General features: G+C 41.3%; 1 protein-coding gene across 1 annotated transcript in view; it reads right to left on the bottom strand.

Moving 5' to 3' along the window:
- The window catches only part of LOC126234716 (glutathione S-transferase-like), a 342,396-nt gene that overhangs the window by 21,652 nt on the left and 301,422 nt on the right, over positions 1–19,322 (bottom strand). The window contains exon 4 of the mRNA XM_049943464.1: positions 6,255–6,422. Coding sequence (XP_049799421.1) covers positions 6,255–6,422 — 168 coding nt within the window. The remainder of the gene's footprint in view (positions 1–6,254; positions 6,423–19,322) is intronic.

Raw genomic sequence — 19,322 nt, 5'->3', positions numbered from 1 at the left:
TTCCTTTTTCCCAGTGGCAGCATCAACTATAGGTTCAGCAAGGTGTGGAGCTCCTTATGAAAGATGATAAATAGCACCAGTTAGCCATGACCCTTCCTGCAACATTGGGTGCTCCAACTCCTGCATCCATCCCATAGGACACTTTCCAGGATGAAGCACCTGGCAAGATGCTACATCTGCTAGCCTTGCATGGATGACAAAGTGGCACATGGGGTTCAGAAGTGTGCTGTTTGCCAGGCACATCAGCCAGCCCTACTCCAGTTGTTCTTTCCATCCAGTGTCAGCAGAGCTGTGGTACCAAGTTCACATCAAATTTGTGGGCCCTTTCTTGGATCCATGAGTTTAATCATTGTGGGCTCCTCCTCACACTACCTGTAGGTCACCCACCTCCAGCAGACAGCAGCAGTAGCAACCAGAGTGGGAGCCTTGGACTGGATCTACACAACAGAGAGTATACCTCACACCCTGGTGACTAAAAACCATCTCCAATTCACAGTAGGTGGTTTTAGAATGTTTTGTACCCACAGTGGAACTAAGCATCTTACAACACCATCTTAACATCCAGCCTCAAATGGGCTGGCAGAATGGTTTCTTCACACTTTCAAAGAGCAAATGTTAAAATCCTTAGGGTCTGCAAAATTGGCTTCAGTACTAAAAACCTTCCTAGCTTCTTACATCATGCCCATCAATAACAAATGCCTGATGGAGCTCCTTCATGCATGCTCTCACAGGACACTACTGGATCACTTGCTTCCACCTCAGAACATGAAACAGACACAGCTACACCATTCTGTGTAGTTGTGTCTGTATGGGCATATACATCTTGATAGAATCTGGGGCTCTGTGGCAGAACAGCAGGGGTGCCAAATAGTGTTGGTGGCTATAACATGTAGGATGCTGAACCAGCACCACAACCAACTATAGTTGCAACACCCTTATCAGCAAATTCTGTTGTTGGGGAGACCACCATCACCATGTTGCAGAAATATCAATACTGATAACTAACAACAGACAAGATTGGAGAAAACTTAAGAACATAGAACAGACAGGGACAGTATAAAAGTCAGGGTCAACTGCCTTGACTCTCACTTCTAACTTTATAACTTTTCACAGTAGCCATTTGGACTCTCTGCACTATACTCTATCTCTTATTCAAATATAAAAATCTTCCTCATAGCTATCTTGTAATATAATGCAAATCATGTTAGATGTTCAGTTGGCTACCACATTAAGTGGGTTGTACTCATCTTGACATGAAGAGGGTAATGTATCGCAATGTTGTGGAATACCAATATCTGACTTTTAAACAAAGTAATATTATGTGATTCAAATACAAGATTGGCACCTTTTATTGGTTACTAAACTTAAAAAAATTGCGTTTTTTTTTTAAATTTAATGTGATATGTTAGTATAACTGTAAATATAAATGTCAGAAAAATGGAATATTTAAAAGCTGATGGAAACACATTACATGGAACTAAAAACACTACTAGTTTGAGAAATGGGCTGAGGAGAGGAAAGAACACAATGGAACACCATTAGGGACAGGATCGTGATAGTGCGGAATATGTTGATGCATACAGCAGTAGTGGAGGCAGCTGGCACCCACACAAGGTAGTATGTTGATAGAAACAAAGAAAATAGTATAAGGGGAAGGACTGAGAGAAAGAAACAAGGAAATAAAATTTGGGTGTGAGACAAGCAAGGGTGTAATAGGATGATATAGAGTGAGAACTTGTTAGAGGCTGTAGGCTAATGGGAAATTGGGTCGAATAATTCTTAGAATGAACCATTGATGTCTTCACTTATGAAATATTGCACACAATAGAATACTGGACAAAAATAATATTGTCACTACATGATCTGAGAGCACAATGTTGGCTGTTTTAAGTTTAATCTGAAATTGGTGATAGTTTATAGATTATTCAAAAAAGTCAATCATTTACAATATATTGGTTGTGCTTCCACTGAGACTCTCTTTGCATTAATTACATCTTTCAGTGATATGAGAAACTAAAATCTTAATTATTTTTCAAAAATTATAAAAAAGTGCACATCATTATTGGAAACTTGTGAAGAACTTTCATTTTCAAACCAACACATGCAAACAGAATGTGTGCATTTGCATGACTCTGGTTTTATCAACTGAAGTGAAGAACTCAAAGTCAAGAGGAGAGTACAAAATGTTACGTACAGAATGTTTTGGGGATGGTTAAAGCTCTCCATTCTAACATCATGGATGAAGGAATATCTATCAATCTGTACTAATGGGTGAGGTTATAGAAGTGCACCCAATCAGTGCTTCTTTTCTTGTATACTAATGCTGATTTGTGACAACAGAAGTGCATGCATCAAAATTGGCTCTGCTATAGTGATCACATATTGCTTTAATGTCCTTGCAGTCAAATTTAAGAGTAGTATTTTGATTTTCTGTTTGAAAACTAGGTAATACACATCTATAAGCAAACAATGGTAATAACATTTGATTATCCAAAAATGTTGTTAGCTCCCTACCCATTTTTGGAAATATTCCAGGTATCATACTGACTGACAGGTAGTCAACTCATGTCTGTAGATTACATTTGTTGTTAGAAATGGCCATGTGTCTTAACAAACACATCACAGTTACATTTCTTGTTTTCAGTAATACACTCCTGGAAATGGAAAAAAGAACACATTGACACCGTTGTGTCAGACCCACCATACTTGCTCCGGACACTGCGAGAGGGCTGTACAAGCAATGATCACACGCACGGCACAGCGGACACACCAGGAACCGCGGTGTTGGCCGTCGAATGGCGCTAGCTGCGCAGCATTTGTGCACCGCCGCCGTCAGTGTCAGCCAGTTTGCCGTGGCATATGGAGCTCCATCGCAGTCTTTAACACTGGTAGCATGCCGTGACAGCGTGGATGTGAACCGTATGTGCAGTTGACGGACTTTGAGCGAGGGCGTATAGTGGGCATGCGGGAGGCCGGGTGGACGTACCGCCGAATTGCTCAACACGTGGGGCGTGAGGTCTCCACAGTACATCGATGTTGTCGCCAGTGGTCGGCGGAAGGTGCACGTGCCCGTCGACCTGGGACCGGACCGCAGCGACGCACGGATGCACGCCAAGACCGTAGGATCCTACGCAGTGCAGTAGGGGACCGCACCGCCACTTCCCAGCAAATTAGGGACACTGTTGCTCCTGGGGTATCGGCGAGGACCATTCGCAACCGTCTCCATGAAGCTGGGCTACGGTCCCGCACACCGTTAGGCCGTCTACCGCTCACGCCCCAACATCGTGCAGCCCGCCTCCAGTGGTGTCGCGACAGGCGTGAATGAAGGGACGAATGGAGACGTGTCGTCTTCAGCGATGAGAGTCGCTTCTGCCTTGGTGCCAATGATGGTCGTATGCGTGTTTGGCGCCGTGCAGGTGAGCGCCACAATCAGGACTGCATACGACCGAGGCACACAGGGCCAACACCCGGCATCATGGTGTAGGGAGCGATCTCCTACACTGGCCGTACACCACTGGTGATCGTCGAGGGGACACTGAATAGTGCACGGTACATCCAAACCGTCATCGAACCCATCGTTCTACCATTCCTAGACCGGCAAGGGAACTTGCTGTTCCAACAGGACAATGCACGTCTGCATGTATCCCGTGCCACCCAACGTGCTCTAGAAGGTGTAAGTCAGCTACCCTGGCCAGCAAGATCTCCGGATCTGTCCCCCATTGAGCATGTTTGGGACTGGATGAATCGTCGTCTCACGCGGTCTGCACGTCCAGCACGAATGCTGGTCCAACTGAGGCACCAGGTGGAAATGGTATGGCAAGCTGTTCCACAGGACTACATCCAGCATCTCTACGATCGTCTCCATGGGAGAATAGCAGCCTGCATTGCTGCGAAAGGTGGATATACACTGTACTAGTGCCGACATTGTGCATGCTCTGTTGCCTGTGTCTATGTGCCTGTGGTTCTGTCAGTGTGATCATGTGATGTATCTGACCCCAGGAATGTGTCAATAAAGTTTCCCCTTCCTGGGACAATGAATTCACGGTGTTCTTATTTCAATTTCCAGGAGTGTATATTATCAGTGATAGGAAAATGTGAAAAGATGACAGTTTTAACACTGACTTTCAATACTGTTTGAATTTATTTTCAAATATTCATTTATGCCTACTGGTTCAGTCACACAGCTACAATATGTACAACAAAATTTTAACTTTTTGTCTGAGTACCATATTTCATTAGTCTAGATATCAGATTATTAACCCTCACAAAGTTAATCTGATGTGAGTTTAATTTGCTGTCACAAAACTTTATTGTCTATGCTTTACATAGTTCAGTAATCTGTAAGAATGTTGTAGGCCTATGTGTGGACTCGTCAATAAACCCACTGAAACTTGGATTATTCTCAATAACTTCTAGAAAGTTGCTGCATTTTAAGCTTTTTGAAACAGAATGCTGTATTCCTTGTAGATCCAAGCAGTAGAAAGAGAGATAATAAAAATGTAGACAGTTGGAAGTGATAGCAAAGGAAGTACATGGTGTTTCAAAATGAATACACGGGTTTTAAGGCTTTGCAGCATCTATTACATTCACTTTACAATTATAAATAAAGCACCCCATCTTCAGACCATGAGTGGCCTACCGGGACCATCCAATCGCCGTGTCATCCTCCTTGGAGGATGCGGATAGGAGGGGCGTGGGGTCAGCACACCACTCTCCCGGCCGTTATGATGGTATTCTTGACTGAAGCCGCTACTATTCGGTCGAGTAGCTCCTCAATTGGCATAATGAGGCTAAGTGCACCCCGAAAAATGGCAACAGCGCATGGCGGACTGGATGGTCACCCATCCAAGTGCCGACCACACCCGACAGCGTTTAACTTCGGTGATCTCACGGGAACCGGTGTAACTACTGCGGCAAGGCTGTTGCCTACAATTATAAATAACACATCAAATAAGAGAGCAACTCAAAACAATTTTGTTTGTATACCTGTATGCAAAAGGAAGAGAATGGAAAAATCCAAGAGTGACTGAACAATGTGTTGAACAAGTGAGAGACTTTCATGCGTAGCCCCAAGAAATCAGTTCAGAAGGCTAGTCGTGAACTAGCAGTTCTAGTGACACCTGTGTGGAGACTTAAGGAGACACCTAAAACTATGTCATTATCGCTGGCAGTTGTTACAAGCTCCAAAGCCTACAGAGTTTGGTTTATGTGCCAACTTCGCAACCAAAACATTGCTGCATGGCAATGAAGATTTTCTGGATCATGTCGTCTTTGGTGATGAATTGACATTTCACTTAAGTGGAAATGTGAACACAAGTAATGTGCACATTTGGAGGTCAACAAATCCACATGAGATGATATAGCTGGAAAGAGACTAAGCTGAATTTTTCTGTGCCATATCCTGACGGAAGTTTATGAGGAGCCTTTGTTTTTCGGTGAAGAACTATTACTGGTATTTCTTATCTTGATGCTCTAAATTATGGCTCTTTTCCTCAGCTGGAAGAAGCTGAACCACAGAACTTTATTTGGCAGCAGGATGGTGTGCCTTCTTATTGGCATAACTCAGTGCACGATTGATTAAACAATGTTGTACCTTAACATTGCATTTCCCACAAGGGGCCGAATGACAGAGCTTGCTTTGCATTACCTGCAGGTTCACACAAGAGCTGACTCAACATGACTTTGACATTTGGGGGTTCATAATGGATCTTGTATATGTGTCTCTGCTACCCACTGAACCACCTGACTTTAGAAGCAGTATTGTTGCAACAATTATACCAGATCAAGGTTTGGGAAGAACTCCCACACCAACTCGATGTCAGATGAATGGTGGTCCCATTGAACACTTGTAAGAAAAACTGTTTCAGCTGCTCTTTTGTTTGATGTATTATTTGTAATTGTAAGTTGAATGTAATAAATGCTACAGAGCCTTAGAACATGTACATTCATTTTGAAACACCCTGTATTACTCATTCAAGACAGACACACAGCATAAAATAAAAAGAGTGTATTAGACAACTAAACAGGACAAATTAGATTTTTCACATTTTTGTATTTTACTCCCTATCAACAAATTTGTATAACCATACTGAAGTGTCTTATTTGTGAGAAATGGACATGGAACTGTTACCAACAAGCTTCTTTGTTAGTATATCTGTATCTCTATTCGATAGAAGACTAGACCCTATAGTATTAAGAAATTCTCTGATACAATTTATCCTAAAAAAATTTAGCAATGAAGTGTAAACGAATACCTTGCTTTAAGTCAGAGAGAGTATCAACAAGTACATCACATTGTAAGCTTTCCCACTCATCTTTACCGGCCAGCCCGTATTGCCTGGCAAGATAACGTGCTATGGCATTTGACTGGGCTACTTGTTTTCCATTTATTTCCAATACTGGTACCATTCCATATGGCATCCCTGTAAAAATTAAATTACACTTGAATTAGAAAATTTATGAGCTTCTCAATGCTTTCTGTTCCTGAGCACTTGATTAAATAAATAAATAAATAAGTAAATAAAATAGAAATAGAAGTTTGACATGTCAAGTTGCAGACAGGCACAATTAAAAGACACTCACATATAGCTTTTGACTACAGCCTTCATCAGTAAGAGACACACATCCACTCATGCACACACAAGCAAGCACACCTCCTGTACATGCCTTGGGCCAGGATGCTGGAGTTGGATCTCTTGTGTACATCAGGTGTGTGTGTGTGTGTGTGTGTGTGTGTGTTTTACTAGCGAAGGCTCTGAGCATCTTTTAATCATGCCTCTCTCTGCAGCTTCACATGTCTACTTTATGACAAGTAGCAATCTGTCTTTTCTTATGTAGTTGATATTCCTACCAGGAGTTTCCACTGTTTGATTTGAGGAATAGAAGTTTTAAATTTCGACTACAGTGTTCTCTGCTATCATGTTATGCTTGAATTTCTGATGTGTCGTCGTATATCCAAACAGTATCCAAGCTACGTCTTTTTTTTTTTTCTGTATTTCATAGCAAATTTACAAGCTTCCCAGGATTGTGTTAAATTTCTATGCACCTTTGCATTAAGTGCGTTACAGACTGCTGGAACTGAGGATAATACCACATGAGTTTATGGACTGAACCATGTAGCCTATAACTTGTTTGTTGCAAGTAAGTTTTTGTAAAGTCCATTTTTGGCATATGTCTGACAACAACATAAGAGGGTGCTTAAAAGTAAGTTACCAGCACCTGAAATCTGTGGGAGTGTGCTACACTTACGATGCATTTTCAGAACTTCAATTCATGTTAACTTTTGGAGCAATAGGTCCTTGCCTTATTGCAGTTTTATGTATCTTCATTATGGCATATGAAATTAGTTTCCATAAAATACAAACTAGGCAAACCAAAAAACTGACATTGCTCTAGTGTATTATCCTGCTATCCCACATGGTGGCAACAAATAAGTGATTTCATTCACTGGATTATATCTAGCAAAAGCAGAGTTGTGAGAGTTAAGGCTAATAAACTGGAAACAGGATTTGCAGAAATATCTTCCACTTTTTACAATTTACTGTGTTTAAAATAAGTGTTGGTTATTTCTCTCTCACCACTCATTTGAATTTTAGGTATATTATATGAATATGAAATGTTACATAATTAATGTAATCCATCTGGAAAAAAAATTATCTTCTTTGCTCTCTTTTTTTCTCTCTCTGAATATAGAATCTTATTATAACTTATGAAGGGAACAGTATTTAGAAATATAAAACATTTACTTACAGTTTTTGTCAATGCTCAGTATGCATTCCTCCTGATGCAAATTAGTATTACATGACACTTAAAGATGTCCTATGGTTGTGTAACTACTATGATATTACTGTAGTCCCTGCTGTTGTTATGTGGTTTACAAGTTAACCTACAGTATGTGGGAGGGACACATAACTGAGTCTTTCACAGATGCTCATAGGCAGAAACACTAAGACAGTAAACTGTGATAATACAAACTAGGTGATCAATGAGGCAGTCAAGAATCAGTAGAATTCCTAATGCTTACTCATCCTTGAGGAAACTCATTGTTAGTAAATGCTTGTACACCAGTAAGCAAGTGTGGTTAGGGCTCCGTCCTGTTTCTAAATGAAGCCATTGTAATTATGAATGCCAACCAGTTCTGCAAAATTTTGAGATATGATGGGTATTGTAATACTGATTTCCGCAAAAAGCTGAGGTAATAAATCTTCTTAGGGAAACAGTGCATCAAAATATTTAGTGCTTGGGAGTCTCACTTATGGCTCAATTATTATATCTGCAGTCAAAGCCAGAGATTTTTATGCTATTGTTATATATCTCTTGGTAAGCTCTGTATGGCCAAAAGTCATTGATGAGAGAATTGATTAGTTTTTTTTTTCAGTCAATAGGAGTATGAGAATTTAATGTAGAATGTTCACTTACATAGCACTGATAGATTTCACTAATGTACTCACAGCTTAGCATAATTTATTTTCTCTAAAGAGTACAAATGAACATTTTAAAACTTAAAAAAGTTGGGACCACACAGAGCAATTTAAAAGAGAGCTAACTGCAAATGAGAGCTATTGTTAGGAAATGCTCAATGGGATGTGATCTACCTCAAATGATTTGGTTGTCTGTGACATGGTTGTCAGAGCAAGCTGTTGCCATACAGAAAGTATAATAAATAAAGTATATTGTGGACAGTGAAGAGCTACAGTATATGACCAAAATATCTGAACATCCAACAGAAAGGCCTCTGTCTAAGGCACAGGGCACACAGACATGGTGTGCCATGGATGTCTGGCGGCAATGTGGCAGGGATGTGATGCAGACGGGCACGGGCAAAGCATTCCACAGTGACACTTCCAAGAGACACAAGCCGGTTGTATCACAAATTGTGTCAAATAACTTGTCTTCATCAGACCAAGATAGACAATGCAGTGGACCTTTTGCAACTTATGGAAAAAGAGGAAGAAATATGGAATATTCAATGTAGTGAAAGAGCTGACATGTATTACAACTGTTTCCAGACTGTCTCAACAGTTAAGATGCAAAGGAATTAAAGACATCAGCGGCCAGTCTCAGTTAGTGACTGGATTTGTGATTTCCCGTCAAAGAGGTAACAGTTCGTAGTAACTGACGGAAAGTCATCGAGTAAAACAGAAGTGATTTCTGGCGTTCCCCAAGGTAGTGTTACAGGCCCTTTGCTGTTCCTTATCTATAGAAACGATTTGGGAGACAATCTGAGCAGCCGTCTTAGGTTGTTTGCAGATGTCGCTGTCGTTTATCGACTAATAAAATAATCAGAAGATCAAAACAAATTGCAAAACGATTTAGAAAAGATATCTGAATGGTGCGTAAATTGGCAGTTGACCCTAAATAACGAAAAGTGCGAGTTCATCCACTTGAGTGTTAAAAGGAATTCGTTAAACTTCAGTTACACAATAAATCAGTCTAATCTAAAAGCTGTAAATTCAACTAAATGCCTAGGTATTACAATTACGAACAACTTAAATTGGAAGGAACACATAGAAAATGTGGGGAAGGCTAACCAAAGACTGCGTTTTATTGGCAGGACACTTAGAAAATGTAACAGACCTACTAAGGAGACTGCCTACTCTATGCTTTTCCGTCGCCTACTCTATGCTTGTCCGTCCTCTTTTAGAATACTGCTGCGCGGTGTGGGATCCTTACCAGATAGGACTGACGGAGTACATCGAAAAATTTCAAAGAAAGGCAGCACGTTTTGTATTATCACGAAATATGGGAGAGAGTGTCACAGAAATGATACGGGATTTGGGCTGGACATCATTAAAAGAAAGGCGTTTTTCGTTGCGACGGAATCTTCTCACGAAATTCCAATCACCAACTTTCTCCTCCGAATGGGAAAATATTTTGTTGACACCGACCTACATAGGAAGAAACGATAACCACGATAAAATAAGAGAAATCAGAGATCGTACGGAAAGATATAGGTGTTCGTTCTTTCCGCGCGCTATACGACATTGGAATAATAGAGAATTGTGAAGGTGGTTCGATGAACCGTCTGCCAGCACTTAAATGTGATTTGCAGAGTATCCATGTAGATGTATGGCGCTGTAGGCAGTCATAACGTAGTGTGGTTGCAGGAAAAGGGGAGGAACGATCGAACACACAGTTCTGGCACATTTGTTTAGGATATGGTCACAAGTTACGGCATGTTCAATATGTGCTTTCAACTCAACAGTCTGTTGCAAACCGTAACACTGCATGGTTGGCAGTTACTCGCAGTACACCCAGTGAAATCAGAGCGATATGTCGTCGTATGTTAGCCTTCAGATCAGAAAGAGTTCAGATACAGCCGTGATCGACACGATCTTTGAGATATCCCACAACCAGGAGTCACATGATGTAGGTCAGAGATTTTGCACGGCCACAACTCTTGAAACTGCCTAGAGATGATGCGGTCATTACTGTAGGTTTCCCTAAGCACATCTCCATCTGGCAAGCGACATGTTGTGTTACCCAACCTTAAATGAAAATAGAGGAGTGTAAACAGTTGAGTTCTCGCAAAACTGGGATGATGTTAAGAAAAACGGACAGAGAAGGAAAGGGTCTGTGGAACCACGCCACAGCCACACAAGCTGAGTGCAGTGGATGTTCCTGCATAATAAGTGGCGGAGTAGAACCGAGTATGCGACAGTTCTGTGCATTTACAGCACCATGCATCTACATCTGCGTACACGTCAATACTCTGCAAACCATCGTGTGGTGAATGGCAGAAGGTACGCCTCATTGTCCCAGTTTGGTTCAAAAATGGCTCTGAGCACTATGGGACTTAACATCTGTGGTCATCTGTCCCCTAGAACTCAAAATACTTAAACCTAACTAACCTAAGGACATCACACACATCAATGCCCGAGGCAGGATTCGAACCTGCGACCGTGTCCCAGTTTCTTCCTGTATCATTCATGTACGGAGCACAGGAAGAATGATTGTTTGAATGCCTCTGTGCTTACAGTAATTATTCTCATCTTCATGACCCCTGTATGAGCAATACATAGGGGTTTGCAGTATATCCCTAGAGTAATCATTTAAAGCCGGTTCGTGAAATTTTGTTAATAGACTTTCTGAGGATAGTTTACGTCTGTTTTCAAGCGTCTGCCAATTCAGTTCCTTCAGTATCTCTGTGACACTCTCCCATGAATTAAACGAACCTGTGACTATTCGTTCTGCCCTTCTTTGTATACGTTCAATATACCCTGTTAGTCCTATCTGGTAAGGGTGCCAAACACTTGAGCATGTTCTAGGATGGGTCGCTTGAGTGATTTGTAAGCAATCTCTTTTGTAGACTTATTGCATTTCCCCAGTATTCTACCAATAAACCGAAGTCTACCACCTGCTTTACTCATGAATGAACCTATGTGATCATTCCATTTCATATCCCTACAAAGTTTTACACCCAGGTATTTGCATGAGTTGGCAGATCCCAACAGTGACTCGTTGATATTATAGTTATAGGTTATTACGTTTTCTCGTTTTGTGAAGTGCAAAATTTTACATTTCCGAAGATTTAGAGCAAGTTGCCAATCTCTGCACAATGATGAAATCTTACCAACGTCTGACTGAGTATTTATGCAGTTTCTGTCAGATTGTTCTTCATTATACGAGGCGTGTTTTCTTTAAGTAAGTACCGTTTTGAAATTATAAAAAGACATGCTAAGATACCTCAATAATTTTATTTTTACATGAAAGCCTGTCCCTTAATCTACGCACTGACGCCATTATAGTCTGATTCTTCCTTGTTTACGTTGCGTACTGAGTGTTTAATTTGCCTCCGATAATCGTGAGTCCCGCTGACTGTGAAGTACGGGCTGTTATAAGATTTCTTAGTGCTAAAGGCCTAAAATCGATCGAAATTCATCGTGAAATCTGTACAGCATACTGACGTCGAAACAGGAAAAAATTCACATTCTGATTGCTTACAGTGCCATTTTTCACCTGGTGGAGGAGAGTGGAACTATTATTTTTTCAGCATACTCCACAAACACACTGATTAATCAACACAAATGCAATGTTTCAGCCTCCCGTGATGAGTACATCCCACACTGCAGTCCTTGGAACACCATCAGTTTAATCATAACCACCCAGTAGACCCCAAACCAACCACACGTAAAAATCATCTGGCATGACGTGACACAGCTGGTTTAATCTCACTGTGTTCCTCATTATTTCTTGCTGGTATTGCCCTCTTTGAATTACAATGTGAATGTGTTGCTCATATTCCGCTTTGTTTATGCATGCATGTGTAATATTGTTTGAAGTAAATGATTCCATATTTGTTTTTGTTTCATATAAAACAGAAGCTAGTTTCGTTACATAGTGTTCTGTGGACATTTGTTCCTGCATACATATCCATTTGTGAGCTGCTTGGCGTGAATGCGTTGTTGAGGCTATTTGTGGTATTCTGCTTTGTTTTTCTTCACATCCGTTTTTCGCACTTTCTGCGTCGAATGGAGAACTCCTTGTTAGCTACTTTTAGCAGAAATGGTATTCAACTTTATTACATCTTGTCCTAGATGAATATGTATTCTGCTTTGAATGCTGTTACTTTTCTCCACCAAGTATATTTGTAGAATTAGTGACAAAGTACGAGGGTGAATCTAATGAAAACCTTAAATTTGTAATAACAAATCGAAATTTCGCGCCGTTATTCTGTAAATTGGTAAGTGTGCTACAAACAGCGTGCAGAATGGCCTGTAGGTGGCAGCATAGTGCAGATGCACACATACTGACGCAGTATCAGTATAAAGGTGGCTTCCCCACTTGCGACATGCACCAGGGAAGAACAGCATTCTGTTATTCGGTTTTTGCGTAGTGAAGGTGTGAAATCTATTGAAATTCATCGACGAATGAAGGTTCAGTACGGTGTTGCAAGTTTGTCACAGCAGCAAGTCTACGAATGGAGTAGGAAGTTTGCAAATGGTGTGACTTCAGTGGAAGATGCTCCTCGTCCAGGTCAGGCACAATGAGTTGTGACTCAACAGAACATTGCAGAAGTTGAAGCCACAGTGAAGGAAAACAGCCAAGTGACACTGAATGACATTGCAGCATGTTTACAGGTTAGTCATGGGTCAGCACACCACATTATGCATGATGTGCTCGAGTTTCACAAAGTGTCTGCAAGATGGGTGCCACGGCAGCTGACTCCTGAAATGAGAGAACGTGTTGATGCTTGTGAAGAACTTCTTCGGCGCTTTGAGCGAGAAGGTGATGGCTTCCTTGCAAGAATCGTTAATGGGGACGAAACCTGGGTTTACTTCCACCAACCGGAAACGAAGAGAGCGAGCAACGAATGGCGCCATTCCTCATCACCAAAACCAAGAAGTTTCGAACAGAACCATCAACGGGAACGTTATGCTGACTCTCTTTTGGGACGAAAAAGGCGTCATTTTGGAGAATTACATGCCTAGAGGGACCACTGTCACCAGTGCATCATACACAGATCTCCCAAAAAATAATCTGCGGACTGCAATCAAATCAAAGTGACGTGGATTGCTGTCAGCAGGCATCCTTTTGCAACATGACAATGCAAGGCCCTACACTGCCTGTACAACAGTTGCAACATTCACAGACCTGCATTTTGAGTGTCTTCCTCAGCCACCATACTCACCAGACCTTGCCCCACGTGATTTCCATATGTTTGGACCACTCAAAGGCGCAATGAGAGGAAAGAAGTTTCGTTCTGATGAAGAGGTACGCCACATGGTGCGTGAGTGGTTTCGTCGACTACCAAAAGAATTTTTTTCGAAAGGAACTTATGAACTTTGTAAGCGCTGGAGGACTTGCATTGAACGTGGGGGAGATTATGTTAACTAGTGATACAGCTTTGTACCACTTCTGCACAATAAATAATATTTTAAAAGATATTTAAGGTTTTCATTTGACTCACCCTCGCACACTGTTATTTTGCCAGTTACCATTAAGCAGCAAAAATATTCTGCAGCTGCATTCCGTTGTACTCAGTGCTACTACATTTAGTAAACTCTAGTTATACAGAACTCACAAGTAGATCCAATGATGAAAGGATGAGGGTGTACATTGTTTGCTTTTACATTTTCACTGGAGTGGGGAATGATTGTAGGACATTGATTTCTGCTAAAATGTATTGTTTGTCGTGCATGTTAATGAAGTGTAAACACATCTGCTGAACTATTGTTGCATTTTTAGTCTTTGCAAGGAAGAATGCCTTAGTCACTAAGACTACAATGCATACTCAGTGGTTAGAAGCAACACCATTCAAAGCAGAAATACATACTCATTCTGTGACAAGATGGAACACCATTCAAAGTAGAAATACATACTGATCCTGGGACAAGATGTTGTAAGGATGAATATCAATTCTATCAAAAGTTGCTAATATGAAGTTCTCACTTAAATTCGACAAAGTATGAAAAACAAATACAAAATAAAATAGAATATGAACAGTATAACTACAACGCATATGAGTCGAGCAATTCAAACATGGATTCGTAAGCAGGAACAAACAGACAAGAGCACACAGAAAACGAAGCGATGAAACCAGCTTCTGTTTTACATGAATCAAAACCAAATATGGAGTAATTTACTCCACATGGCACACACATCAAAAACAGATTTCCATCACCTCGGTTCGGAGACTTCCGGAACCTGTACAGAAAATTGGAATAGAGATCTACATAAACATCTTTTCCGCCCTTTTTATTGCTCATGAAAACCACACACTGCATGTTGTACCACTATACAGCGAGACCTTCAGAGGTGGTGGTACAGATTGCTGTACACACCAGTACCTCTAATACCCAATTGCACATACTCTTGCATTGATGCAAGCCTGTATTTGTCGTGGCATACCATCCACAAGTTCATCAACACACTGTTGGTCTAGATTGTCCCAGTTCTCAACGGCGATTCGGCGTAGATCGCTCAGAGTGGTTGGTGGGTCACCTCGTTCATAAACAGCCCTTTTCCATCCCAGGCATGTTCGATAGGGTCATGTCTGGAGAACATGTTGGCCACTCTAGTCGAGCGATGATGTTATCGCCGGCCGGAGTGGCCGAGCGGTTCTAGGCGCTACAGTTTGGAACCGAGCGATCGCTACAGTCGCAGGTTTGAATCCTGCCTCGGGCATGGATGTGTGTGAAGTCCTTAGGTTAGTTAAGTTTAAGTAGTTGTAAGTTCTAGGGGACTGATGACCTCAGAAGTGCTCAGAGCCATTTGAACCATTTTTTGATGTTATTATCCTGAAGGAAGTCATTCACAAGATGTGCACGATGGGGGCGCGAATTGTTGTCCATGAAGACGAATGCCTCGCCAATATGCTGTCGGTATGGTTGCACTGTCAGTCGGATAATGGCATCCACGTATCATACAGCAGTTACGGCGCCTTCCATGACCACCAGAGGCGTACCTCGGCCCCACATAATGCCACCCCAAAACATCAAGGAACCTTCACCTTGCTGCACTCGCTGGACAGTGGGTCTAAGGCGTTCAGCCTGACCGGGTTGCCTCCAAACACGTCTCTGACGATTGTCTGGTTGAAGGCATATGCGACACGCATATGCGACACTCATTGGTGAAGAGAACATGATGCCAATCCTGAGCGGTCCATTCGGCACGTTGTTGAGTCCATTTGTACCGTGCTGCAGGGTGTCGTGGTTGCAAAGCTGGACGTCACCATGGACTTCGGGAGTGAAGTTGCGCATGATGCAGCCCATTTCGCGCAGTTTGAGTCATAACACGACATCCTGTGGCTGCATGAAAAGCATTATTCAACATTGTGGCGTTTCTGTCAGGGTTCCTCTGATCCGTAATCCGTTGGTATCGGTCATCCACTGCAGTAGTAGCCCTTGGGCAGCCTGAGCGAGGCACGTCATCGATAGTTCCTGTCTCTCTGTAACTCCTCAATATCGGAACAACATCGCTTTGGTTGACTACGAGACGCCTAGACACTTCCCTTGTTGAGAGCCCTTCCCGGCACAAAGTAACAATGCGGACACGATCGAACCGCGATACTGACCGTCTAGGCATGGTTGAACTACAGACAACACGAGGCGTGTACCTCCTTCTTGGTTGAATGACTAGAACTGATCGGCTGTCGGACCCCCTCGTGTAATAGGCGCTGCTTATGCATTTGCCTGATATTATTGAAGTATTGAGGAAATTATCTCTTCTTGCAGTTTGAAAGGCGCTTGTAGTGATAAAAGAACCCTTAATTCCTCTGTTAGAAAGCTCTCACTTGGATAATGATACCATTACAATAATTGAATTACAGTGGCAAAAAATGACCGTAGTCCAGTGGGATAACGTTAATAATTCTGTCGATTTCTAGTGTGAGGTTTTCAGTTACCATGACGCCAGCGGTGAAAATCCTTTTAAAGAACTTGCAGAATTTGCATTATCTAGGCTCGTACTTCCTTGGTCCAACGGCGAGGTAGAAAGAATATTCACCCAGTTTAATTTCGTCAAAACGAAGATAAGAAATAGAATGCGTACAGATATGGTAAACGCCATATTAGGGATTCGGGCAGATCTTCACAGAAGGAGTCTGTTGTTGTTGTGGTCTTCAGTCCTGAGACTGGTCCGATGCAGCCCTCCATGCTACTCTATCCTGTGCAAGCTTTTTCATCTCCCAGTACCTACTGCAACCTACATCCTTCTGAATCTGCTTAGTGTATTCATCTCTTGGTCTCCCTCTACGATTTTTACCCTCCACGCTGCCCTTCAATACTAAATTGGTGATCCCTTGATGCCTCAGAACATGTCCTACCAACCGATCCCTTCTTCTGGTCAAGTTGTGCCACAAACTTCTCTTCTCCCCAATTCTATTCAATACTTCCTCATTAGTTACGTGATCTACCCATATAATCTTCAGCATTCTTCTGTAGCACCACATTTCGAAAGCTTCTATTCTCTTCTTGTCCAAACTATTTATCGTCCATGTTTCACTTCCATACATGGCTACACTCCATACAAATACTTTCAGAAATGACTTCCTGACACTTAAGTCTATACTCGATGTTAACAAATTTCTCTTCTTCAGAAGCGCTTTCCTTGCCATTGCCAGTCTACATTTTATATCCTCTCTACTTCGACCATCATCAGTTATTTTGCTCCCCAAATAGCAAAACTCCTTTACTACTTTAAGTGTCTCATTACCTAACCTAATTCCCTCAGCATCACCCGACTTCATTAGACTACATTCCATTATCCTTGTTTTGCTTTTGTTGACGTTCATCTTATATCCTCCTTTCAAGACACTGTCCATTCCATTCAACTGCTTTTCCAAGTCCTTTGCTGTCTCTGACAGAATTACAATGTCATCGGCGAACCTCAAAGTTTTTATTTCTTCTCCATGAATTTTAATACCTACTCCGAATTTTTCTTTTGTTTCCTTTACTGCTTGCTCAATATACAGATTGAACAACATCGGGGAGAGGCTACAACCCTGTCTTACTCCCTTCCCAACCACTGCTTCCCTTTCATGTCCCTCGACTCTTATAACTGCCATCTGGTTTCTGTACAAATTGTAAATAGCCTTTCGCTCCCTGTATTTTACCCCTGCCACCTTTAGAATTTGAAAGAGAGTATTCCAGTCAACATTGTCAAAAGCTTACTGTAAGTCTACAAATGATAGAAACGTAGGTTTGCCTTTCCTTAATCTTTCTTCTAAGATAAGTCGTAAGGTCAGTATTGCCTCACGTGTTCCAATATTTCTACGGAATCCAAACTGATCTTCCCCGAGGTTGGCTTCTACTAGTTTTTCCATTCGTCTGTAAAGAATTCGTGTTAGTATTTTGCAGCTGTGACTTATTAAACTGATAGTTCGGTAATTTTCACATCTGTCAACACCTGCTTTCTTTGGGATTGGAATTATTATATTCTTCTTGAAGTCTGAGGGTATTTCGCCTGTTTCATACATCTTACTCACCAGATGGTAGAGTTTTGTCAGGACTGGCTCTCCCAAGGCCGTCAGTCTGTCAGTCTGTGCTGCCATAATTACATATTTCCTGAGTCAGTTTTCGGAACAATTGGGACAACTGAAGCATATAAATAGAGACCATCAACTTCTACTGCAACTTATCTTTCTCATGAGGATGATGGCGATAATGATGAAGACGACATTCTTATCCAGTTTTAGGCAAATTTAGTAAAAAATATTTTTGTAGTCTATATCTCGAGTGAGTGGCGTTTCATTGTCATTTCTATTCTTCTGAATAAAAATTTAGAAACTTGTTCTTTTAAGGCATTTCTTAGTCTTCGTTACTCTTAATCCGTATGGAAAAAGTTATATACTGTTGGCAACGCTTGACTCGTGTCATTTCGGAAGAGTTCGGGCAGCATTGTTAAAGCTAAGGCTAGGCTCAAGTGCATATTTGCACATATTCGTTTCTTTGTGTTGCATTGTGTATGGTGAGCGAATACAGTGTGGTGTAATGGAATTATCGCTGCAGAAGAAGTGCTACACTCAAAAATAAATAAAAAATAAAAAAAAGAAATAAAAAAGGGGGGAATAAACCTCAATTTAACGTATGGCTGACACCAGTTCCTGGAAGTGATAGTAAAGGTATGCGTCGCTACTGCCAATTAAATTTTATGTTAAACTGAGCGATATAAAAAAATGCTGAAATCAAGTAACTAAAATGGGACTTGATATACATTTGGCACAGAAGAGCTCGCCATTACAAAAAATGGACAATAGTAGACCTTCTAGCGAAGCAGAAAGACGCTTGCATTGTTCACTGCTGAACATTGTTCGGTTTTGACTGTGGAACATCTGGGAGAACTGTGTAAAAACATGTTTTCTGACTCCAAATCTACAACAGAATTACAATTACATCGAACGAAGTGTTCAAACATAATAAGTGAGTGTTGGGTCCGTATTTCAAGGAAGTACTGCGAGCTGACATCGGCAATGAAAAATTTAGTCTGCTGGTAAACAAATCCACTGACAAGTATTTTAAAACATCTAGGAATTGAATAAGATATTATAGAGAATCACAAAGAAAAACTGTATCGATATTTTTGGCGCTTACTCCCGCCGAAAAGCCGATGCGAAAGGTGTGGCGGATGCAATCGTAATAACTTTAAAAGACCGCAATCTGGAAATTGAAAATTTGATTGGAATAGGCACCTACAACTCGTCAGTTATGACAGGAGTGAATAATGCTCATCACAGAATTTTAAAAACTGTTTGTAGACTGCTAAATCTTGTATTTGTGGGTTGCATATGTCATTCCTTAAAAATGGCAGTGAGTCACGCTTCATTAAACACTATAGCCCGAAACTTAGAACATACGATAAGAGAAACCTACAACTGGTTTTGT

This window comes from Schistocerca nitens, chromosome 2 (genome assembly GCF_023898315.1).
Source record: "Schistocerca nitens isolate TAMUIC-IGC-003100 chromosome 2, iqSchNite1.1, whole genome shotgun sequence".
In the NCBI taxonomy this organism is placed as follows: Eukaryota; Metazoa; Arthropoda; class Insecta; order Orthoptera; family Acrididae; genus Schistocerca; species Schistocerca nitens.
The sequence above is the reverse complement of the archived record's forward strand: the minus strand, read 5'-3'. Positions and strand labels throughout refer to the sequence as shown.